The following is a 26175-nucleotide window of genomic DNA, read 5'->3' on the forward strand; positions in this document are numbered from 1 at the left end:
CCAAAACAAGGAAGAAGAGCATTCCAAAGCCAAGTAAGATGCTCTCAAGTATCCGTCGCCCCTTAGGAATCTCATGGAAGACTCTTCCCAATATCAGTGCGAATGTTATGATGACATAACCTGGCAACATACAAAAATACAACAATCAGAAAGATTCACCGTGCTGTACAATGTCACGCCGCTGGTAACACACGATCAAGTTTACCGTCAAGTTTGCAGCGGATTTGAAGCGGCGTCCAGTCAACTGATAGTCATATTACACCACTAGGTAATGCCCGCGTCTTCGTACGCGTGGATTCAAAAATCCCGTGGGAACTCTTTGCTTTTCCGGTATAAAAGTAGCCTATGTCACTCTCCAGGTCTTAAACTATACACATGCAATAATTCACGTAGATCCGCTGCTCGGTTGCGACGTAATTGATGGACAAACCAACAAACAAACACACTTTCGAATTTATAAGGGTACTAATCAAGTGTGCATGATACTATGGGAAGTCCGTTTCTACACAGTAAGGCAGCTGTTGCGGAGAGCTGCGCTAATGCTCCGCACCCGTGCTCTTGTAGTGTGGTGGGGCTACTTAAGACACGGCGCGCTCGTTCCTAGGTCTACGACCTAAACGCATCCGATTCCATTCCAATTCTTACCTTCTGATCAATCGTTATCACGAGTTTTATTTAACCACAACATTTTGGTGACCCCGACGTGATTGCACCGAGATTGCCGCTAGGTCCGCGAGTTTGGTCTCGGTGGCTTGGTCCTCTGCCATTTTCTTAATAATTGATTTTTCCAGCGTCGGGGTAACCAAAATGTTGTGGTTACCCAGAAAACGGCTATCATCACTCCTTTTGGCCTGTACGAGTTCACCTGCATGACGTTCGGCCTACGCAACGCAAGTCAAACATTCCAACGGTTCATGCATCAAGTCCTCCGTGGCATAGAAAACTGCTTCTGTTTCGTCGACGACATTCTCCTATACTCCGAAGATGAAGATCAGCATCAAAAGCTACTTCATCAAGTATTAGAACGCCTTGACAAATATGGCGTAACACTTAACGTCGAGAAATGCCAGTTTGGAGTCGAAACAATCAACTTCTTGGGCTACGAAGTCTCCGCTGGTGGCATCAAACCTACAAAGGAACGCACGGAAGCTATATCGACTTATCCAAAACCGAAGACCATCGTCGAGCTACGTCGGTTCCTGGGCATGCTCAACTTTTATCGCGACTGCCTGCCCCATCAGGCGGAGCAGCAACACGAACTCAATAAGTACCTTCACAACAAGAAGAGGAACGACAAAACACCAATAGACTGGACACCGGCGGCTGATGAAGCTTTTGTGAAATGCTGCCAAAGCATAACAGAAGCGACAACACTAAGCTACCCAGTGCCCGGCTGCGAACTCGCTATCATGACGGACGCATCAGACCACAGCGTAGGCGCAGTGCTGCAACAGAAGGTTAAAAATGTCTGGAAACCGATGGCATTCTTTTCGAAGACAATGAGCCCTACGCAGCGCCGCTACTCCGTTTATGATCGCGAGCTACTAGCGATGTACGCAGCCGTGAAGCACTTCCGACGGTTGATAGAGGGTTGCGAAGTTACCTTATTCACCGACCATAAGCCTCTCTCTTTCGCACTCAGTCGATCGCCGAGCAGCAGCGACACACCTCGGCGAGAACGGCAACTTCACTTCATAAGCCAATTCTGCACGCGCATTAAATACATCAAGGGCGAAGAGAACCCAGTCGCCGACGCCTTATCTCGTATCGAAGACATCCAGTGTCCAAACGTCTTGGACTACGGGCAGTTGGCGGCAGATCAAGCAAGCGACGAAGAACTGGCAGACCTGAGAAAACAACCCCATCTGAAGTTCGGTGAAGTAACACTGCCAGGGCTCGATCGACCAACCACGTGCGAGCTCTCAACTGCATCTCCTCGTCCGTACCTGCCTAAGACATACCGTTACGCCGCATTCAAAGCGCAACACGGTCTATGTCACCCTGGTGTCCGAACAACACGGAAGCAGATGGCATCGAAGTTCTTCTGGCCAACAATGAACCAAGAAGTACCAAGTGGCCAGAAGCAGTACCGGTGCAATCAGAACTGCCGACAGTACTACTTGGCCTACGTACGGCATTACGAGAGGACAACAATCTCAGTCCGGCTCTGATGACGTACGGTCCAACGCTACGAGTACCATTAAGGATTACCACAGACCAGGCGAGAAATTTCGAATCTGCACTGTTCACCGCACTGATGAAGAGATTGGGAGTCACAAAGATCCGGACTACGGCCTACCACCCACAGGCCAATGGACGGATCGAGCGATGGCATCGCACAATGAAGGCGGCTCTCATGGCGCGCGGTGCCAGTGCAACTTGGACGGAAGAACTGCCGACAGTACTACTTGGCCTACGTACGGCATTACGAGAGGACAACAATCTCAGTCCGGCTCTGATGACGTACGGTGCAACGCTACGAGTACCATCCGATTTCCTCGTACCTACACAGTCGAAAATCGAAGACGCAGACTACGTGCGACGTCTCACAGAAACAATGGCATCGCTAACACCGACAGAACGCTCACCAGCGACCCGATCAACATTCATCTACAAAGACCTAGCTACGTGCACGCACGTTTTCGTACGAAACGACACCGTACGACCGCCATTAACACCGCCATACGACGGACCCTATCAAGTTTTGAAGCGCCACGACAAGTACTACCAGATCCAGCTACCACTTCGAACAACCGTGGTATCATTGGACAGACTCAAGCCCGCTTACATGCTCAACGAGGAAGACACAGGCGCAAGCACTGCAAGTGCGGAAAAGAAAACATCAGTATCGACGAGTTTGCAACCTGAGTCTGCAATGGAAACAAGCTCGCCGGTACCAGCGCCAGCGCCTGCACCTAGCCCCTACGTCACACGAAGCGGTCGAGTCGTGAAACGAGCAGTACGCTTCGCTTGAAAGGGGGTACTATGGGAAGTCCGTTTCTACACAGTAAGGCAGCTGTTGCGGAGAGCTGCGCTAATGCTCCGCACCCGTGCTCTTGTAGTGTGGTGGGGCTACTTAAGACACGGCGCGCTCGTTCCTAGGTCTACGACCTAAACGCATCCGATTCCATTCCAATTCTTACCTTCTGATCAATCGTTATCACGAGTTTTATTTAACCACAACAATACTATTCTCTATTCTCTAACGAGACTGATGGCCATACACCGTCCAGTTTACTAAACGCCGCTTCAAGTCCGCTGCAAACTTGACGGTAAACGTGATCGTCTATGGAAGTTCGATAGTGTATCTTTCTACTGGTCTCCTGTAGTGTGTATAGTGCAATCTGGAACCCATGAGGATACAGTATTTGGAGCTGAAAAAACGCGTTTAAAACGCGTCTACAAGGAGATAGCATTTTCAGCAAATTATACCACAATCATCAATTCATATTGTAATAAAGTTGGGTCTCTTATAGTTTCCAAGCAGATACTTCCTTTTAGTCCAGCAGCCGCCAAGTGTTTTTTTTTATTAATAACATGCTGAATTTTCGTGCGTAGGTTCCATTTGAAGAGACGCCCAAGTTTTGCTGAAAATTCTCGATAGACGCAGCTATAGTACTGCGCAGGTATAAAACTTGTCGATTTGGTAGGGTGTCGAAATTGTCTCAATAACAGTAAGTATTTGCTCTCCGACTCCCGAGCAGGTTTCAAGTCGTACAGGAAGGCTCACCTCCATACACCGCGTCAGCGAAGGCGCCGCCGATGTTGTCCCACGTGACCGACGTCAGTAGCGACCACTCGCGCGACAGCTTCTGCAGCAGCAGCGCCAGCCGCGCCTCGTCGTCGCTCGACACGCGCTTCGTGACCAGGCACGCCACACAGAAACACTGCGTAAACGTAACATGCTATTGTATAAACAAAATCTCTTCATTTACACCTTTTACCACTACTACTTATACATTTACTTTTACTAGAGTAAGGTCACCAAGTAAACGGTACCACCAAAACCATGGGTCGTCCATGCGAAAGATCCACTGGACGGACGGTCTATATAGACTATCTAGTATCTACAAGCACAGAGAAATATCAAGGTCTCCTAAGAGGAAATACTAAGATCTAAGACCTGGTTCACCTATGTATATGTAATTATCTAATAGGTTCAAGAAATTAAGAATATTGAATAAAATAGGTTTATAGCAAAATAGCAGCTGCAGTGCTGATTGTTTTGATGCCAACGGAATAAAAATGCAAAGCACATATTTTATAGTCTACCAATTAGATAAATAAGTACCTATCTATAAATAAATAAACTATAAATGATTAATTAGCATCACAAGGTTATTTGTATAGGTGTAAATATACTTACTATTTACCTACTTGCCTTGTTAAAATCAGTATCTAGTTGTAGATATGACATGCCTACGTATCTAAAGAATATTCTTCCACATATTAACCTGTACTAACTTAGGAGACTTACGTGCCTATTAGGATGATACCTCGGTAGGAATGGCATTCCGAACCAGTGGAAGATGCATTTGACGATTCAAAAGTAGGTACTTAAACTATACTATACTAGCAAGGTAATTGAATCAGTAGGTAGGTACCCTTATTATAAATGCGAAAGTGTCTTTGTTTATCCTTCAATCACGTCGCAACGGCGCAATGGATTGACGTGATTTTTTGCATGGGTATAGATAAAGACCTGGAGAGTGACATAGGCTACTTTTTATATATATAATATTTTTAAGTATTTTATTTCTCTGGAAAGAAACTCTAACTTCATTGTGACTAATAATTTCGTTCAGTCGCTCTGTCCGTCTTGTCTGTCACAGCCGTTTAAAAATAACCTACAAGAGCTGTTAAGCTGAAAAGTACCTATACTTAGTTATAGAAACCTAATACCGCTGCACAGAGGCTTATTGGAAGAAATTTTTTAGGGTACCTACCTATCTATTACTAAAATTTTATTTTCGACTCACGCTTTTCATGTTCAAGAAGCGTGAGTCGAAAATAAAATTTTGGTTTACCCCGTGTCGAGATGGGTTGCTTATTTTAAAATTTTGAGGTTTCTTACATTTTTTTTGGAAAGCCCCTGGTAAAGAAATAAATAATAATTACCGCCAGTTTTTAGCAAAGTAGGTACCTAGCATGGCAACGGAACCCCATGTACAACAGAAGGCTGCGTCTAAGACCGCAGAGCAGATTACACCTGTAAGTTCTACTAACGCAAGTATCTTCCAAGTTACACGATTAACTTACGACTTTACTAATGTAAACACTCATAAAAGTACATAAATTAGTTATGTTGTCAATTATGTAAGCTACTTACGTTAGTCATGACTCATGAGTGAAACTTACAGGTGTAATCGCAAACTAAGTGCGCGAAAGAAACCCAGGAAGAAAAGAAAAGAAGGCTACAGAGCCCTACCTACCATAGGTGTCTTCTGATCTAACACGCACTTAACCAGTTTTATTAAACACTAGCTGATGCCCGCGACTTTGTCCCCGTGGATTACCTATAAGATTTTTAAAAATCTTGCGGGTGATCTTTGATTTTTAACCGACTTCAAAAAAGGAGGACGTTCTCAGTTCGTCGGAACCTTTTTTATTTTTCCGGAATAAAATGTAGCCTATGGAACTCTACAAGTCTTTACCGTAGCTAATATGCCCGTGCAAAAAATCACGTTGATCCGTTGCGACGTGATTTAAGGACAAACCAACAAACCAAAGATCAAACACACTTCCGCATAATAATTATAATAATATGGGTAGTGATTATCTATACAATTATTAAGCTCTGCCCTAATAGCCCAACTACAGTCGTACATTAAATTCAATGGGCTCAATGGCCAATAATTGTGTGCTAATAAGTGTAAGCTCATAAGGCTAACTGTTCAGTTGTCCTCCGGAACAATGCGAGGAGCAGAGACAATGGGCTGGCTATTTGTCAGTTAACACTTACAGCCCTAAACCTTCGGAGCTACGACCTCTCGGCCGATTGCCGTTACGTCATTGTCCACCGTGGGAAGTGGCATTGGCGACAATTGTGTTTGATGGCGTTTATAATGTTAAACTGAAAACATTTAATGTAAGTAAATGAAGGAAAATATTTGAATTGAACCAGTCAAGTGCGACCCGGACTCGCACACGAAGGGTTCCCGGTTCCGTACCATCGCACAAAATATAAGTACTAATTAATTGTAACAATTTTATGTGCAACACTGAAAGTTAGTGACGGACAGCGCCATCTAAGTATTATGTGATTTAGTAAACTTTTTAAGGGCTTTACCTGTACATTCTAAAACAAATATTTATTTATTTTTATGCATAGGTAATAGTTTTTGATTTATCGTTCAAAATGACGAAAAAATACGTCTGTAATACGGAACCCTCGTTGCGCGAGCCTGACTCGCACTAGGCTGGTTATTTCTGTTAAAAATCGTTGGACTGCTAGTGATAGTTGGACCTAAGGAGGTACTCTTCTCGGCACCTAGATCAAGACTTATTCCAGACTATTTGTCAATTTACAATTTTTTTATGAACTTTACTTTTCCCTTATTGACTAAGTAATTCCCTAATTTACTGATCCCTAAGGTTTCGTACTAAGATGGTAAACATTGATGGTAAATAAGGATTTTTGCGACTAACACTGGGAGGAATTCATAGTCAAGAGGCTTCTTTAAAGGACGATTCAAACGTCGTATTGTGTCATCCTTTATGCAGTGTATGACACATTTAATTAAAAATAACTATTTGTTTCGTATCAAGGCGGACGAGCCTTACCAATACCAGTTTTTTATAATTCAGAAAGCACAATCGATAAAAATTACGTCACGGAAGGGATAAACGACGTGCGTTCGAACTTCAAACCTCAAGAAGTCAAGAGTAGGTACCTCTACCTACCTCAAACATGCCTAAAACCTAATCTGTGGCATGGTGCCTCCAGCTAGCGCAAGTTACTAGTTACCCTTGACCACAAGGGCCGAAAGTACGTTGGATGCAGAGTACCTACCTACTTACAGCTTACTAGAATCTCTTTCACTAATATTACGTCATCTTTTATTATGATGACTTATCATCTATGCTTCTCAAATAGCTATCACAATATGGTAGATAGGTATTTCCACTAATAAATAATATTCAATAAAGTACAGGGCATGGCAGAAATTAATGTACATGTACCTTCAGGTATATTGTAGAGCAGTGTCTGTCTGTCTTATGAGTGACAGAGACAACACTACAAAAGCCGAAGCCGAAATCTCATTCTAAAGGTCGATTTACATTATTTTCTGCCGCGTAGGTACAGTAGTAAGTACCTACCTAAGAATATAGTAATTAATTGCACCTTTAGTACCTACTTAAACTTTTGTCTTCATAATCATTTAATTGCTCAGAACTATGCTACACCACTAGATTATATTTCAAAGGAGATGGACAAAAATTGTATGGACGCTGCCCCAGAATGTACAGAGATGATAATATAAGTGCAATTTTAGAAATGTACAGAGATGATATATGTGCCATTGAATAGTAAAAATCTTCTATTTCAAGAAAAAAAAATTGGATAGTTCAGCCTGGGGCAAATTTTGTCCGTCTCGTTTCAATAAATTGATAAATGGTCGAATAAGCAGTGAAGTAAGCGCTAAACCACATAACATTATTGTGAAACAACATTTGGCAATATTGTGCTGCGTATAATGTCAAGCTGGCTCGCGGGCCGCGGCTAACATTCGAAGAATTTTTAACAGTAGGTAGGTGTACTTAATGAAATGGACAGAGCCAGCGCGTGCCAGACCTTCGTTATTTTATAAATGCTGAAAGTTTATTTGCGTATTATCCCCAACACAGGTAGGAACGATCAGCGACTATGAAGTTTAGATCATGGTGGCTTCGGGAAATAACATTTAATAAAGGTGTAAAATAAAATTAGGTAAGTAGGTATAGTCTAATTTTTTATATTTTCTTCGGAATTAGAAATCACGTCATGCATTGCCAGACGCTTTATCGTGGCAACCAACTGCCAGACATTAAACTTTTAACTTAAAGATGATCCTAAGCTCTTAGATCTGAAACTGAACCTATTTCGATGAAACTAAATGAAAATTTCAAACGCAATTTTACTACGAACCTAAAAGGCTAATAAAATCACCATAGCAATGAATGAACAAAATGAAATCAAAATTCATTTATAAAAGCTATGTCGGTTTATAATTTTGTGTCGGGAACCCTGAAGTTAATTTAAAAAACCTGTGTCTCCGGGTCCTCGCTCCTCCTCCAGTCTCAAACATAGATTGTGTTAACAAACAAACTTTAAATACATACCTAAGTCTAAAAAATAGTGTGATTTTAGTAATCTCAGTCAAGAATGCAGTTTATAGTACCTACCTACCTATCTTACCTAAGCACAATTCTATCCATATAAGGAAAATGCACTAGCAGTGCAGTACGCTGTACGCATAAAAATCTACCCAAACCCATAAACATAGATTAAACTAAAGCAAAAGTGCACTTATCTTACCTTTTAAGTCATAAAATCAGTAAACAAGTAGCAAAATGGTGATATACTTACAAACTCCACTATCTTGAGCGCGACCCACTTGTCGCAAAGCGCCATCGCGCGATAAGCCAGCGAATACACAACAACTTACACAGCTGTTTGTTTACCGCTCCCGTAAACAGACACGATCGGCCGATAAGTCGGGACGACTTTTAAATAAGACGATTAGCCTGATTTTATAGTTTACTTAAATCATTGAATTTTTTCACGTTCGATTTTCATATCAATTTTTAAAAAAAATACAACCAGTAAACTCTATCGGCCGATCAAATTGGCCTTTATGTGGATTGTGGTCCCTGTTCACGACATTGACACGACACGACACACACGATACGACACAGCAGAGGCTAGCTAGGTCGGAGGCGTTCGCGCACATCAAGCGCGCACTTTTGTTTGACACAAACTGGTATTTTCACGCGCTTCTACGTGTGACATTGGACCAAAACATCGCGCGAACACCTACTCGCAGCTCGGCCCGGCTGCGACGATGCGATGGTGCAAGACACAAACACGTGCAGTACAACAGTGTTAGTAAGCAAACGTGAGGACAAAATAAAACACCAAGCGTTAAATATTATACTTAAATTTATTATTCAATTAATCGATACTGGCATGCATTAATAAGAATTAAAAACCTCATAAAACACCCGAGAATTGATACATTATTCAATTCATGCGATCCCGAGTGCACAGATTTTGCAAAGTGCAATAGTAGATAATTTCATAATGCTTGCATTCATTTAAACGCTGAGAAAACAGATCCAAATTGATTCATGTACTAATAATACCTGATTTTAAAATAGACTTATTCGTACATTAATAAGATATATCGTGAATATTTCGTTGAAAAAACATCAAAAAGTACGGATTATAGAGCAATAATTGCTATGGGCTCCGAGCGGGTCCGTTGTTCTTAATTCATAGTCTATTATTCCATTAAAAATTAAAACAAATATAGAATCGTACTTAAATATACCGATACTGGCTTACAAAAGCTTCCAATTTAAATCATTAAATTAATTGATGAAACTAATCAATTAGATGCTTAAGCATATTAATTGAAATTAAATGTTAGGCTTTTAAAAAATCTAAATCAACCTACCTATACTAATTCCTAAAGACTAAAGTACTAAAAATGCAGAGCACAAGAGACTGTAATAAAAGGAATATTTAAATGAAAGAACAAAATATTAGTCTATACCACATCCCCAGATCCCTGAGTACTTTGACGCTTCAAGTTAACGTTAACTGCGCGTAAAGCTGACAAAATAGCATGGAGATGTTAAAAATGACTTAAGTTATTCGTCCCGTGAGTTTTCAGTTCAGTTGCGTGAAGAGACGGTAAAGTTACGTTACGGCGATTACGCACTACACTTCCGTCATCCGAATTCTATCCGTCATCCGTGAGGATTTATCTACGACATAATATTGTAAGCTCCCATACAAAACAAAAAGGAACGCATTTTCACCGACTCGGATCGGATGAGTGCGTAGCCGCCGTTACGGCTACCGGGGTTACCGTTAAACTTTGGATGTCAATAAAAAGCAGCGGGTTTCACAGTCAATATTTAAAGTCAAGTCAGGATTTATTTACTATGGATCATTTAACCTTTAACCCTAATCATGGAGATATGAATTGGTATGTTGTACCATCCACTATGCTTTTATTGACGATCAAAGTTTAACGGGAACTGCAACTTTAAACCGCCTATCATGCAAATAGTTAACGTTAACTTGGAAAGTGACTTAGGGCTTAGATTAATTAAGCTAATCGTTCATTCATGTAAGTATAAATAATCCATTAAAATATTAAAACGCGTATTCGACAACTATTTAAAGAGTAGGTTGCATTAATATACATATAAGTATTTAGTATTTACCTAAAGAGTAGGTATAGATAAAGGTAGGTTTGCAATAAAATTATAGGAACTCTGGCCGGAATTTTCACAATGCATTTGCGCGATGTTTTTGCTTTTAGCTTAGTTTCTATTCGAAGCCACGAAACACGAATCGGTCTCACGGCCGGTGTTTTTATCAATATTCTGGCAGGAATTTCCCAGCCTAAATTAAACTATGGTAAAAAATCGGAATGTCTCTTGCGCTCCCGCCAAGCCTTTAATTCATCCACAACTCATCCTATAGTCTAAGATTATAAAAATAAATGATAAAGACTCCCAAACAGAATCCAAACACTTGCACACAACAATAATGCAAAAGCAGAACATAATACCACGTATAAATATTTCGAATTTTCCGAAGGTAAAAGCTGAAGCATACATTGAAACAATAACGTAGCAAGATGACAGATTCATATAGATCTCCGATTTATTCAGGGCAATTCCAACTTCGCAACGCGTATTATACTATAGTAGGCCTTTTTGCTAGTGGCTAACCCCAAAAAGTATTTTATACCCTATTCGCGAAAAGAAGTTAGTATAGCGCTAATGAAGTTAGAATAGAAGCTAGCGGAAATATAGTTATTCTAAATTCCACGTTTTTTAAAGAAACTCATGGGGTAAACAGCGCTTTAGCAAAAGGCCACGTTAGAAATCGTTAAATCGACCACTGCGCAGGTCAAAGTTTTTTTACCTGACGCCATTTATAAAATCATCCCATCCAGGATTTTCAAAAACTCCGTTATGTATGCTACTTACCTTTAGAACGATAACGCGGTCGTATATTTAAATAAAATAAATATAATATTAACTTAATAGTTCAGCTTACGTGCATTCCGCTAATGCATTATTGCTTGTGGCACAAGAAAAAAATGTGGTAGAATGCCGGCCACATTAGCGTTGGTAATGTTATGACACACCCATGCCCTATTCTGCCTCCAATGTGTTAGTAAACAGAAACTTAACTGAGATCACAAACCAGCTATGTTCCAAAATTCGCCTTTACGAATCTGAATTTTAGTAAATAACTAACAAAAATAACAATTGTAATGTTCTCAATCTTAAAATCCTTAAAATAATCAAATCATTATTATTTACCTAAATATAATTAAATACCGACAAAAAACTTAAAATCATTGCAGTTTTATAAAATTTTATTTAAATAAGTTGACAGCTTTGTTAAAATTTGATTACTGATTAGGTAAAACTTTTTGCAGTTTCATAATAATATTTCAGTATAAATAAAACATATAAAATTAATAGATGTTTTACTATCATTATACCTACCACTACAAGCTACGCAGTTCAATAAATGACATTGAAAATCTTAGTTCTGTTAAGATCTACCTACCGATTTATGATCTCAGATTCCAGTTTCAGCAGAGAATCAAAAGTCAAAAGTCAAATGATTTATTCAAAATAGGTAATGAATAACTCTTTTTGATGGTCAGATGTTGGATTAGTATTATCTTGTTAATGTTAGATTATGGAGAAATCCAACATCTGACCATCAAAAAGAGTTATTAATTACCTATTTTGAATAAATCATTTGACTTTTGACTTTTGACTTTTGAATAATTATTCTAAGATTAAGTACCTACCGAAATATTATGTTACTTCAAAAATTATAAATGATTTCTTGCAAAGTATAAGGCTACTGCCACGTTTAAGTGCTGTCACGAAAAACGCGCGGCGTATTACGACATACAAGTGGATCCACATCACAACTGCGCGCGCATGCCTACGAACCGTGCGGACAACGTAATAATAGATATCATCCTTCCAAACATGTATCTGTTCTTTAAGAAGAGGATTCAAATACTCTAAAATTTAGGTGTGCACAGAATCGGTACCAATGTACACGTATTATTTGGTCCAAAGTTCAATTCAGGAATTCTTTATTTCTAAATAGTCTCTGGTCTGGTGGGAGGCTTCGGCTGTAGCTAGTTTCCACTCTACCGGCACAGCCGTACCGCCAAGCGATTTAGCGTTCCGGTACGATAGATGGTTAGAATCCGATAAAGGGTATGTATGGATTTAATAAAACTGCCATACCTCTTCCAAGTCAGTCCGCTTCCATCTTAGCATCATCACTATCCACCAGGTGAGATCGCAGTCAAGGGCAGACTTGTAATGGAATAAACCCCGCCCGTTGCACTATTGTCGTACCTACTCCTAGCGCAAGCCTGACGCTTAATTGGAGAGGAAAGGGGAATATTAGTCATTTAACATGGCTAATATTCTTTAAAAAAAAATATATATATATAAGGCCGATGCGCGTCTATTTTTTAGATTCTGGTTCGAGCGGAATGAAACGCCCCAGTTCGGACAGTGAAGATTTAGTGCCGCCGCCGGCCAGGAAAAGGAGCCGTGTAGGCGAAGCGACCGTTTCGCGCCGCGACTCCATTATAGATAGCATGTTCGGAGGGGTGTTGGTCACACGCGTTCAGTGTACTGTATGCAACGCTTCCTCGTTGTCGCGCGACGTGTTCCGCGACCTGCTTATTATAATGTGCAACAGACCTTAACTAGACATTTAGAAAAAATGCAATTTTACGTGCAACACAGACGAAAAAAAAAAACATAGACAAACAAAATATTAGTATTATTGATAAGGGTTAAACAGCATCTCTCCAATATGGCATAAAGAGGTAACAAATGGTGTAATTTTTCAGTAACTAGTGTTAAAATTGAAACTGCAGGTTGGGCCAAATTGAGCTTGCCTAGCATCGTCCTGCGCAACGAACTCCAGATTTTGTCTTTTAGACGATAGCTTGGTGCTAGCCTGTGATAAATAATTACAGGACGAGCTTACGGACGTCAAAAGTGTCCGTGAGAATATCATCTCAACCACGATTGCACTTGTTTTTGTAATTTATGCGATTTATATTTTAATATCTGAATAAGTTTAGCAATGCAGTGTACACTTACGTACGGACTACGCTGGGTGCCACGTAGACAAATGATCGACAAGCGAGGTTCATAATATAGATTTATATGGCATACTTCATAATTATAAAGCTTGATAAAAAATTAAGGCGTCGAGGAATGGCCGACAGAAGCGAAGACCCCTTTTTGGTGAGCCCAGACTGAACAGTCAAGTTCGATTCTCTTCCAGTCTTATTTGATTCGGTCCTATCCGCTCCAGTGGGTCCAGTCTAGTCAGTCAGTCAGTCTGTACGAAGAAGTCCGGTAAAAAGAATTTCTATCTCGTATGTCTCATGTGAGTCATGTTAAAAATCATCACCAGTTGCGTTACAGAGAAGTCTTTTTAACATTTTACTCGGCGACGGAGTTCAAACGTATGTAAGAAAGTTTCGTTTCAAAATTTCAATGTTTGCACCTAGCAGTCGACGATATTGGAGAGCATACTGTCTACCCAGTAAGAACAGACTCACTCCTGATCCTCCTGGTCATCCTTGTTCTTCGGCATCATGAATTCCTCGAGCGGGTACTTAGTGGTCCAGGGGTTGAAGTCGCGAGAGGAGGACGAGGCGGCGTGCGGCGCGGGGGGCTCCGGGGCGCCCCACACGTCCGAGTCGAGCCCCAAGTTCAGCGAAGATATAGAGGGCATGCCGTAGAGTTGGCGGGACCAACTGCAGACAATATAATTTATCAAGACTCGTTAAAGCCATCGTGACTGGTATAGGTTCGATTAAATATTTGAACCAGAATAGTGACCTTAGACTGTTAAGCGGTTACTTAGCAGTCCAAGGGGTTGCATACGTGGTCCATTGAAGTAGGTTCCAGACTGCAATATGCTCACGTCACTGGACATGCGAGCTCTTCAAGATATCACTCGTCAAAGTATAAAAACTTCCAAAAATTTAATAGCAATAATGCCACCGAGCGATTCGTGGCATTCGTAGACGCAGGTCGGTGGCGGGCTTTCAAACACTCGCTGCAGCGCACTTGGTAGCTAGGGCATGAACTATTTTATTTCTACAAATAATATAACTTACGTGTTATGCGCTGCGCCTCGTGTATTGTGTGCGGCAACTTCAAGACCCCGTTTGTTTTCACCAAAGCCGCCGCCTCAGTCACTTGGCATTCAATGTGTAAACTATCTGAACAATGAACATCCTCGTATTTGGTGTAGCTCACTCATCAGCAGTGGCGACTCCAGCGTTAGTGCGCTGCGCATGTATCGTAATGTAACCACCCGCCGACCGCCGTGTTACCTGCATCCACTCCAGTATCGACTTAGTCTCGCTAGATAGATAGACTTGGCAACTTACTCGTCCGCGGAAGCGTGTGCAACGCTAGCAGAGCGCACATGTTGCGCATTGTGCTGCAGCGCCGCGTTGCGCTGCGCCTCACGTATCATGCGCAGACGGCGCGCCTGCGAGCCGCGCTCCAGCGAGTAGGAGCTGGCGCCAGCGTTCGAGACGCCCGGGCCGTCATCCGCCCGCATCAGTTCCACGCCGCGCTCGAGACTCCAGCGACCTATCTGTATATCACAAAAAATGTGTATCTTTGGGCTTCCAGATACTTAGTAATTGTGTGTTCTGACAAAATGTATCGAGTGTTGTGATACAGTCCCGCGTTCAAGAATCAAGATACGCATGGTATAGACCGCTACAAAAAGTCGCCGTGGGCGATGGACCATAGAGATTTGCAAACTCGTAATAATTGATGTAAAATAGCCGAACCATGTATATGTGGTGTGTGTGTGTGTGTGTGTGTGTGTGTGTAACTGTAGTAAAAAGACGTAATAAGCTGCATTATAGTTCAAAAAATCGATAGAGGTTGCCGGTTGGGGTCCTAAAGGTACTAGGAATTAGGATGTCAACCTCGCACTGGAAAGCGCCGCGTTGTTGGCAGATCCCACTAATGACTAAGTGGATCGATAGAAATCAAACTAGTCTCTAGAAGCAGCTGAATTCACGCGGCGCAAGACCGTGGCGTGTTGAACTACCTACAACTTACAAGACTTGTCTAACATGGACGTCTATCGGTTGACGACGACGATGATGATGATGATGATGATGATGACAATGATGATGGTGAAGCTATCCTTAGGCACTTACAGACACAATACATACCTCGCGGTATTGCCGCAACAGCTGCGGCGACTGCGGCAGCGACCAGTCGACCGCAGGCCGCGCGCCGCTGCCCCACACCGCAGCGGCCGCCGCGGCCAAAGTCTTGCGGGCCATCGCCGCGCCGCGGTGCGAGCGGTACTCCACTATAGCCGCGCAGCACGCCGGCGAGCGGCGGATGCGGACTTCCTCAACCTCGTCCGTCAGTGCGTACAGCAGACGCACGATCTCGTCAGACGGCATTGTCGGCGGGATTCGCGAAATGAATATGCGACAGTTGTTGATCGATGGGCATACACCTACAAGAAACTTGTGATTACCACATTGCTGCAATCGCAATTTTTGGTATTTTTAGGGTTCCGTACCACCTCAAAAGAGCATTTCAGCCAATAAAATGACTTGAGTGTCAGCCAATCAAGGGTGATTGCAATTGAAATTAAAGTTGTCAAACTAGCACGGTAAAACCTACTGAATCAAAAAATAATAAAAATTATGAATAGAATGGATAGTCAATAGTCATTTATTTTTAAATAATGAAACGATTAATAGATAGACGCGAGGTGGGGCACGGCACTGACACGATGTAAACTAAACAATGTAACATGATACGTATTACGTACGTAGGTACCTACATTAATTTAGAGTCGAGCCCAGTTGCAGGAGAGGCGATTTAATTTAGGTACGTTAGTTTTCGTTAAACTTTGACAACAAAAAAAACCGGCCAAGTGCGAGTCAGGCTCGCGCAATGAAGGTTCCGTACTACAGTCGTATTTTCGCGACATTTTGCACGATAATTCAAAAACTATGATACATAAAAATAAATAAAAATCTGTTTTAAAATGCACGGGTGAAGCCCTTTCATATGATACCCCACTTGATATAGTAATCTTACTTCGAAAATTGAAAATACTAATTAATAGTTTATGACCACAATTTAATTTTCTTTGTGTGATAATCGCCAGTGATGCAACTGAACCTTAGTCCGCATTTTACCGACCGATACACCACAATAATACATTGTGGTGTATCGGTTCGTATCACGTCGCCGCGACTTCTCCTAGTACTTAGGAGTGAGTCCCGACAGCTCAAAATAGGTAGTTAGGAAAGTATCCCTCAAGCAGAGATGGAGATTTGTTTAGCAGGCAAATCAAATTCTTAGTAGAAAATGTGAAAAATATCGCGTCAAAAATCTGATTGGTCAACTGAACACATCTCCACTCCACACCGTTTGGAACGATGCCAAGCTTTGTCAGATGGACAGATAATCTAATTTATTCTAAAATTTTGATTGGTTTTGAATGATTTTAGTTTCTTCTTCTTCGGGTGCCTCTCCGTCTAGCGAAGGTTGGCAGTCGGTCTGGTAAGCTCTGTTCTATAGTCCGAGGCGAAATAGTTGACAGTTCGGAGTACTCGCGATTCCAGTCTTACTCTCTGTCGGATTTTTCCCATCATGCTGAATTATTTTGTAGGAGTTCGTACCACTTTCACTCGCGCCTGATCATCACGTGCCCCAGATTTTCTCATCTTGACGATTTTCCAAAATACGCATTTGTGATTGATACGTCGCAGATTTATTTATTCGCCCTTTATTAGCGTAAATATTATTGATGACTATCTGATTCTTGACTATGAGCCTACAGTTTTGATATAATTATGGAAAAGATTATACTTACCCAGTTGCCATGAGGGTCTGATCATGTAGTTGTTAAACAAGCGTATAGCGTTGCTCGCCTCGGCCACCGTAGCATACATCGCGAAGGCATACCTGGACAGAGACTGAACTTTACCAAAAATATTCGATTCCGCGAATGTTCCAACCAATAATATATTTTACCTACGTCAGATCGATCAGAAACCGTGAAAATTTCAATATATAAAAGGAAAAGGTAACTGACTGACAGACTTATCTATCAACGCACAGCTCAAACTGCTGGATGGATCGGGCTGAAATTTGGCATGCAGATAGTTATTATGACGCAGGCATCCACTAAGGATTTTTGAAAATTCAACCCCTAAGGGGGTGAAATAGGGGTTTGAAATTTGTGTAGTCCACGCGACCGAAGTCGATATAAAAACTCTGACTGAATTCGGATATTCTTTACTGAATCCGTTTGTACAAAAAAAAAAGTACGACTACTTCTGTGTAATTTCTTCGACTCGGATGACGGGAGTCGGATGTAGTGTAGCGCGTAAACTGTACTTAGTTCTATGACAACTTCGGAACGTATTTTCCCGGATAAGGGTTCGAACGAAAGTCACCCAGCAGCTGCACCAGCGTGTCCTCTAAGCAGGCGTGAGGAATGCGGCCGATGAACACCTGCCGTACCACATCTCACCCTCGGTTCCATCAGGAGAAGTTAATCATGAGGCGGAACTCGAACAGCTGCCCCGCCTGCCAGAACAGCGGCACCAACGTGTCCTCGAAGCAGTCGTGAGGAATGCGGTCGATGAACACCTGCCGTACCACAACTCACCCTCGGTTCCATCCGGAGAAGTTAATCATGAGGCGGAACTCGAACAGCTGCCCCGCCTGCCAGAACAGCGGCACCAACGTGTCCTCGAAGCAGTCGTGAGGAATGCGGCCGATGAACACCTGCCGTACCACAACTCACCCTCGGTTCCATCCGGAGAAGTTAATCATGAGGCGGAACTCGAACAGCTGCCCCGCCTGCCAGAACAGCGGCACCAGCGTGTCCTCGAAGCAGTCGTGAGGAATGCGGCCGATGAACACCTGCCGTAACACAACTCACCCTCGGTTCCATCCGGAGAAGTTAATCATGAGGCGGAACTCGAACAGCTGCCCCGCCTGCCAGAACAGCGGCACCAGCGTGTCCTCGAAGCAGTCGTGAGGAATGCGGCCGATGAACACCTGCCGTAACACAACTCACCCTCGGTTCCATCCGGAGAAGTTAATCATGAGGCGGAACTCGAACAGCTGCCCCGCCTGCCAGAACAGCGGCACCAGCGTGTCCTCGAAGCAGTCGTGAGGAATGCGGCCGATGAAAATCTGCCGTAACAACATTCATTCTTATCCAGTGGTTTTATTTCTCTGGAAATCTTGATAGAACCAGAGGAAGGAATACAAACATCTAATAGAGTGAGACCACTCTACCTAGTTACAGTTGGCGTCACGAAAAAGAGTTTTACCTTGAAGGTGGTTTTATAGCTCCATTTGGTGTAATGGAATGAGACGCGATGACCCGGGACGGATGAGGGATCTATTAGGTCCCACTCACACGACCGTTTGTCGAGCGTGCGCAGTCCTGTGTGATACTAATTACGATTTCGCAAAAATATCGTAGAAATAACACTAGCGCTTTTCGTGCCTCAGCGCTAGGGTTCATTCCCGGGAATTCTCGAGCCGAGAATTCCCGGGAAATCGTTGGGCTTTGTTCCCGGGAAATCAAGCTCGAGAAAACTCGAGAAGTCGAGAAATCATATTTGAGTCTATGAAATTATAAAATAAAACGATTTGCGTTTGCCGTTTGTTTTAAATCCAAAAATTTCATTTGATTTTTTTTTCTAATTAACATGCCAAAAATGGTGCTGTGATTGTAATTTAATTATAAGTTAGGATAAGGTTAACGTTTTCATGTTGAAATTTTTGTTTATTGTTTGTTTTCTTTAAAAGAAAGAAGCTAGAAGTTTTAAGTTGATTTTTTTTCTTTTTAATGCTGTGCTTGTGCTGTAATTGTATATATGTATAAGTCACAAATGTCAGAGTAGCTTATTTTTTTAGTTTTCTTTAAGAAAAAGAAGCTAATTATGTTGAAGACTGGCAATAAAAGTCTTATAATTATTTTGGTACTTTTATTTGAGAGGAAACCACTGAATTTGTTGATTAATCGCATTATTGGAACCGAAGAATATGCAAATCCGTACGTAAATGTAAATTTCTCGACAACCCGAGAAGACCCGAGAAATTAGCCTCGAGAATTCTCGAGACCCGAGAAATTGATAAGCTCGAGAAATCATGAACCCTACTCAGCGCTCATAAGATACGATTTCGCAAATAAGAATCGTCCAATCACAATGTCGTGCGTGCGCCCTTAAATATTATTTCGCAAATACGAAGTCCTATAGTAGAAATCTAAAAAGTCTCAATCATATTAGCGGTTGTTGAAAGTGAGTGCTTATCTGAGGTACCAACAAACGATTCCGCAAATATAAAATCAATTAGGTTACAACCACACGAGAGTTTGTCGTGCGTGAGCGGGATACGATTTCGCAAAATATAGGTATCGTAGAAATTGACTATCTCCCAATCACAATGTCGCGACATGTCGTACGTGCATGCGCACTTGAGTATGATTTCGGAAATCAGTACCCTAAAAATGCGAAAGTGTGTGTTTGTTGGTTTGTGGGTTTGTTGGTTTATTGGTTTGTTGGTTTGTCCTTCAATCACGTCGCAACGGTGCAATGGAAAGTCAAAGTTTCCACGGAATTTTAAAAACCTAAATCCACGCGTAGGTACGAAGTCGCGGCATCATCTAGTCTATATATATAAAAGGAAAAGGTGACTGACTGACTGATCTATCAACGCACAGCTCAAACTACTGGACGGATTGGGCTGAAATTTGGCATGCAGATAGCTATTATGACGTAGGCATCCGCTAAGAAAGGATTTTTGAAAATTCAACCCCTAAGGGGGTGAAATAGGGGTTTGAAATTTCTGTAGTCCACGCGGACGAAGTCGCGAGCATAAGCTAGGTAGTTAGTAATAAAACTAATAAACGATCAACGATGACGTAATCCTAGCCTTAAAACACGGGCCTCAAAGGTGATATAGCCGGGTAAATAATCGCCTCAATAGTCCCAGGTTCGAATACTGGCAGAGTTAATTTAGAAATATCGGCCCTATCGACCCTGGTCACTCTAGGTCGCGTGTAAACTGTAAAAATTTTTACAAAAAAAATAAAAACCGACTTCGTTACACAAACACTAAAAATTGAAAAATAATTTAATTTATTACCGAATATATTATGTATACAAGAGTTAATATAGTTCCATTATAATACTTTTTGGTGCCGGTGCCAATTAGCTTTAGCTGCGCGAATCGTCTAGACTTCATATTTTTATGGGACTCCACAATGGCACCTCATTGGCACCGACCCCAAAAAATATTATTATGGAACTATATTAACTCTTGTATACATAATATATTCGGTAATAAATTAAATTATTTTCAATTTTTAGTGTTTGTGTAACGAAGTCGGTTTTTATTTTTTTTGTAAAAATTTTTTATTTCACAATTTTTAGTGGCTCCATGGAATTATGCTATGACTGGTTAAAAATCTACTGTTTACTAAGCTATTACACTGATCGCGAGCAATTTACTCTTATCCGTTGAGGAGTTCCAGTATCTATCTTCGAAGATGTTCATCAGATCTTCACCAAATTGAAATGGGACCAACTTTGAAGTATACCCTTTCAAACAAAAAAAGAATTTTCAAAATCGGTCCAGGCGTTTTTGCGTAATCGGGGAACATACATAAAAAATAAAAAATAAAAAAAAAAAAAAAAAAAAAAAAAAAAAAAAAATTCCGACGAATTGAGAACCTCCTCCTTTTTTTGAAGTCGGTTAAAAACGATAGGACCAGAAATAGTCAACCCGTCAACCACGTCAGTATTGTTAATGTGGTGAATAAAATTAAGAAGAGTTTGACCGGCGCAACGCAGACGCGTGCCAATAGATACCATTTTATGCTAAACTATACTGATAAAATTAAGAAATTCAGGTATAGCCATCCTGGATACATCCAGCCAAGCCAAGATTCAAAATGGCGACATGGCTGATGAAGATTGGCGGGAAATCACATTAGGGCTCTAAAAGGCATTTAATTAAATAAATATATAAAGTGATTTACCTCACAATTCCTTGAAGGCTCCGGACCATGCCATGCTTGTAGTGCTTTTTTAAAAATTCTTTGGCCATTAATTTGGGTTAATGTATATGAAGGATTATTTTCCATCAGAGATAATAATCTTGATGACAATTCATATTGATTCACTTCACTTGAAAAATATTGCTTTAGGTTTAAAGGCATTTTTGATATAGATTTAATTCTTATAATAAATAATATGTAATTAAGGATTTATTAAATGTTTAATTTAATTAATAACGCGTATTTGCCCTTGTTGTAAGCAACAAAAACGTGTGAGCTTCATAGAAAGAAATAATAAAATGGCGTATTTCCAAAACAACACAAAATGGCGCAATGCAAAAACCCAAACCAAAAATAATGTGACCTTGAAAATCTAAAAAGAGTCAATTGGGTACTTATTTTTTATAATTATTATGGTTACTTATGTAAAATAGCATATTACGGATTATTAAATTAAATAGCATATCGCAAATAATAAAACTTAAAATTCTATGTGCGTCAAAGTCTTATATAAATATTTAATTTTAATAAATCTCTAAAATATAATTAAAAGTCCTAATAGCGGAAGTTAAACTTTATAGAATTCCTTGCTTGTGTCAAAATTTTAAATTTGATCATTTCGAAAATTCGAATAATTTACCGAATCCTTTAAAAACAAAGTTCAAAAACTCGACAGCAACAAACAGTAATGTCAAAAAAAGTTTAAATATCGAAACAAAATACCTAGGTATGTTAAATGTTAATGCATTAGCGAGACCAATACCTAATCTAACTATATTATGATAAATGATAAAAATACAAAGAAGAATAATTTTGTCATATCTTGGATAAAGCACGGAAGAATATTCTAACAAACAATTAACATATTATATTCTATTTAGTTAGTTAGGTATTCAGAGAATAGTTATGTAGGTACTTAGTTAAGTAGGTACTTACCTAACCGACAAGTTGAAAGTAATTATAAAGTGTTTTAATGTGTATTTTGTGTGTTTCCGATCTGTTTCTAACGAAGAAAGCAGAAGAAAGAAAAGAAAAGACCACTCTAACCAGTTAATTATTTTATGATGATTTTATTGAGTTGAACTCAATAAAATCGACTTGAACCAAGTTTTAACGTAGTAGTACATCCAAATTCTTTGGCTGGTACTTATACGTGAGTTGAGTCGTGACTCGTGAAGGATCAAGGAATCATCAAAAATCAAAAATCAAAAAAATTAGAATAATAGGGTGACCATGCCCATGAATAGATTTAAAACGCAGAACTTTACTCTGCTAGTGCCTTTTTTCGCAATTTGACTAGTATCAAGACTATTTTTTAATTGTATTCTTAAAATATATATTCGTCGAGTTTTTGGGTTCATTCTTAGAATTTGCTGCTTTGTAAAGAATTCCAGTTTTTTCTGATTCATATGTTTTATGACTTTGGGGCTAATTGCTGTAATTGCTTCTAATTGTATTGAACTGATTTGTTCTTTCGGTATACCTAAAAGATAAAATATAATATCTTAAGGTGGATTTTTTCCACCGTTAGTCATGCTAGTGAAATTTTAGTGAAATATCAATGTCGCTTAAGCATGATGCGTTCAAATAGTATTAGCATTCCTAAGAGCAGCTTGAACTATTTAGTCCAAGCATAAAATTTCTACACAATAAAGTACAAATTGATAATACTTAATATAAATAGTTTTAACTTAACAATTAAATAAAATATTGAGTCTTCCAACTTCATGTGACGACCACTTATATGGCTCCCCATATGCATCAGGATGTGTAGCAATGTTATATAGAGCCTGGAATAATATAATTTTCTTACAATTTCAGTTCGTCCGTTAACAAAACCCAACATAAATATCTCCTTGATAAAATTACCTTCGTTTGTTTCACGCTACATCTATCGAGCTTACTCAATACATCAAATGTAAGCTCTTTAAATGTCTTTGGTGCTATTCTTTTTAGATCATGCGAAGGAAAGCCACAAATTAAATAGCCCAACTCATTTATTTGCGAACCACTTTCATACCAATCATTGCCGTAATAGCGCCTGTATGCTGCAGCCAGTATTCCGAACTAAATTTAAACAGTTTTTATTAGTAGGTTTGTTTTAACGGTGAAAGAAAATATCGTAAGGAAACCTGCATGCGGCATGCGTAAGAGTTATCTATAAAATTCTCAAATGTGTGTGAAGTTTGTTAATCTGCACTTGGCCAGCAAGGTGGACTATGGCTTAAACCCTTCTCATTCTGAGAGGAAGCCTGTGCTCAGTAGTAAGCTATGGGTTGATCATGATGATTGTGATGTAGATTTATTTAAAAGCAGCGGTCGTCAAATAGCCGTCTCGATTTATCATATTTTATCTAAATATAAAAAACCCCTAAATAAATAAAAATCAGGGTCTAATTGCGCTGGTAGCTAAATGACCGGTGGCGGTCAAAATGTCGCCACAATTCAGTAATAGTTTTAGGTTTATTGACGTAATGTAAGTAGCGGGTAATGATGCGATCGTGGAGCATATTCTACTAGTTACTACCAGGGACTACACATTGAATTGAACCCCAAAATCCCCTAGTTCCTGCCACCGACCACCACGATTTACCTACCTAGGTTAGTGCGCAAAGCAATTTAAATTCGCAAAAACCGGAAGATGCGAATATTTGAAAAATAAATGAGGTCAAATAGCCATTTGACTGCTGGTCATTTAAAGCTTGTGCAATTTGAAACCAAAAAATCACCGTTCCTTTAACTCCACGATGCTTCTACTCCAAAGTATTCGAATCCAACAAACCTTTCTGTTTTCAAGAGGTACATAACGTTTTGAAAAATAGTTGAAAACAGAAGGGTCTCCAAAATTCACGTAGTACAAGTCTTCCTCAGGAATTACATTCAACAGTCTTTCAAAGGCCAAAAATTCTCTACCCTGTAAAAATGCAGCTGTTTTTCCATCTACAATTAAAAAATTAAACATAATTAATATGTCTTTTTGTTAATTAACATATCTTTGTTACATCGCTGTTCCAAGAAATATAATAATGTAATACATAATATGTGTGTAATTTTTTATTTTACGTTACCAGTAATAAGATCCCATGCCAGCAATGCTCTGGATATTGGTATAAAAGTCTTTTTAATATTTGTTAATACATGTAGAATCGTTTCAGGATCTAATCTCAAAAAGGAACTGGGTGGTCCAAAAAAGATAATGTCCATTGAATTATCCGTTTTTATTCTGTTATCCACTTCGTCGTAAAAATCATCATAAATAACATCGTCTATAAAAGTCATTCATCATTAAAATTCAGTGTATCTAAGTTTACGAACAGATTTGCTATACAAGTTAAATTCCTTGTCACTTTGAGAGTAGACCCGTGCTCAGTAGTGAGCCGGCGATGGGTTGATCATGATGAATCCCAGGCACTAGTAGGCAAAAGCTAGTTATAGTACGCGATAGGTCAAGATGGCTATCGGGTTATGAGGCGAGGAGGACACCCACGCTCGCCCGCACCAGCGCAGCGGGGTGATTCGCTAACTCAGTGTCTATCAATGAATGATGGCCACCGAGCTTATTTGACATTAGTTGGTTCCACATTGCTGCCTCACTGAGTGATATTAAAATATTTTTCGAAGAAAACGTTCTACGAACGAAATGAAACGAAACGAAATAGATTAAAAATAAATCTCAAATGAGCTCGATGGCCATCATTTAGTGTTAGACACTGAGTTAGCGAATCAGTAGGCAGGTTAGCGTGGGGGTGTGCGGGGCGTTCCCTCTCCGATTGCCATCTTGACCTGTTGCGTAACTACCTACTATAGTTTGAAAGTTCAGGTTAAAGCTTTGTTTAACACTATCTTCAAATACAGGTATTATATTTTCAACTTTCACTGTATTATTTTACATTTATTCATAAAAATACCTGTTTCAGTGATTGCGATCATAGAATTTTTTTCATCTTCATAGTGCAATTCTAACTCTTCTAAAGATTTGGTTTGCCTTTGTTGCATTAAAATACTGTAAATGTTAAGAAAAGGTTGATTGTATTCTGAATATCAAAACTATCAAAACAATAAAAGTCATTGTTTTAACGGAGAGACATCTATTGTAGGACATGGGTTGTAGGACAATCCATACTACAGTCTAAATGGTCTTGTACCACTTGTGTCGTCTGTCTGCCTAGTCAAGCTACCAATATTGGACTTATCCGGTACCTAGGAGATATAGGTATAGGTGTAACATTATCGGTCCTCCGAGCTTTGAGCCCTACCTACTTCTGTGTTCTACTTTGCAAGTCCTTGAGCTATGTCGGTTAGTCTGGTTCTTAAAATTGGATCTCCTTCGTTCAGGTTTGTTCATGTAAAAATAGCAATTATTGCATGTATAATCAGATATTGATTTAAGTTAATACATGGGTAGGTACCTTTTTACAAAGACGAATGAATAAAGCCATTTTATTAGCAACATATTTGTAATGATTGATAAATAATAATTATCATTAATATTCAACATTGCCAATAATCTCGTTGGCTGCTGATTTAAACGATACTTTAATAACTATATATTTGTAAGTGTATCGTTGACAAACAGTATTACTTTAGGTCACAGCTTTAGGTACAGTGGCAGAAGTGTTCGTTCTCTGACCTCCCGTACACCATTGATGTTGAAAATTTAATAAAATCAATTATTATGAAATTGCATGAGTGTTTAATTCTATAGGATTCAGGAAACCAAAAATGTGAATAGTCCGCGAATTTGCCGTTGCTTGGCCACATCACATTTATAATAATCTGTGGTACGCCACATGAGC

The 26175-nt window shown here is 40.0% G+C and overlaps 2 protein-coding genes across 2 annotated transcripts; one reads left to right on the top strand and one right to left on the bottom strand.

Annotated features, from left to right (window-relative positions):
• On the bottom strand, positions 1-25885 carry LOC117987544 (uncharacterized). The gene is made up of 15 exons (XM_069502762.1): positions 25789-25885; positions 25288-25382; positions 24448-24645; positions 24162-24319; positions 23249-23446; positions 23076-23169; positions 22677-22862; positions 21362-21504; positions 18245-18363; positions 17168-17259; positions 15498-15793; positions 14691-14902; positions 13851-14048; positions 3731-3887; positions 1-120 (listed from the first exon to the last, which is right to left on the bottom strand). The coding sequence occupies exons 1-14, from the start codon at positions 25875-25877 to the stop codon at positions 3785-3787; spliced, it is 2181 nt and encodes a 726-aa protein (XP_069358863.1). The 5' UTR covers positions 25878-25885; the 3' UTR covers positions 1-120; positions 3731-3784.
• Positions 2171-2974, top strand: LOC138403204 (uncharacterized). Its single transcript, XM_069502744.1, has one exon. The coding sequence runs from the start codon at positions 2171-2173 to the stop codon at positions 2972-2974; it is 804 nt and encodes a 267-aa protein (XP_069358845.1).
• Positions 25886-26175: the final 290 nt, after the last annotated feature.

This window comes from Maniola hyperantus, chromosome 13 (assembly GCF_902806685.2).
Source record: "Maniola hyperantus chromosome 13, iAphHyp1.2, whole genome shotgun sequence".
In the NCBI taxonomy this organism is placed as follows: domain Eukaryota; kingdom Metazoa; phylum Arthropoda; class Insecta; order Lepidoptera; family Nymphalidae; genus Maniola; species Maniola hyperantus.

Excerpts from the sequence above, each read along its gene's own strand:
- LOC138403204 (XM_069502744.1), top strand. The coding sequence starts at position 2,171 with ATGACGTACGGTCCAACGCTACGAGTACCATTAAGGATTACCACAGAC.
- LOC117987544 (XM_069502762.1), bottom strand. The coding sequence starts at position 25,877 with ATGTTGAATATTAATGATAATTATTATTTATCAATCATTACAAATATG. Across the intron at positions 23,447-24,161 it reads TACCTCTTGAAAACAGAAAG|TTCGGAATACTGGCTGCAGC; the intron begins GTTTGTTGGATT and ends GTTTAAATTTAG. Across the intron at positions 14,049-14,690 it reads GCACACGCTTCCGCGGACGA|TTGGTCCCGCCAACTCTACG; the intron begins GTAAGTTGCCAA and ends TATTGTCTGCAG.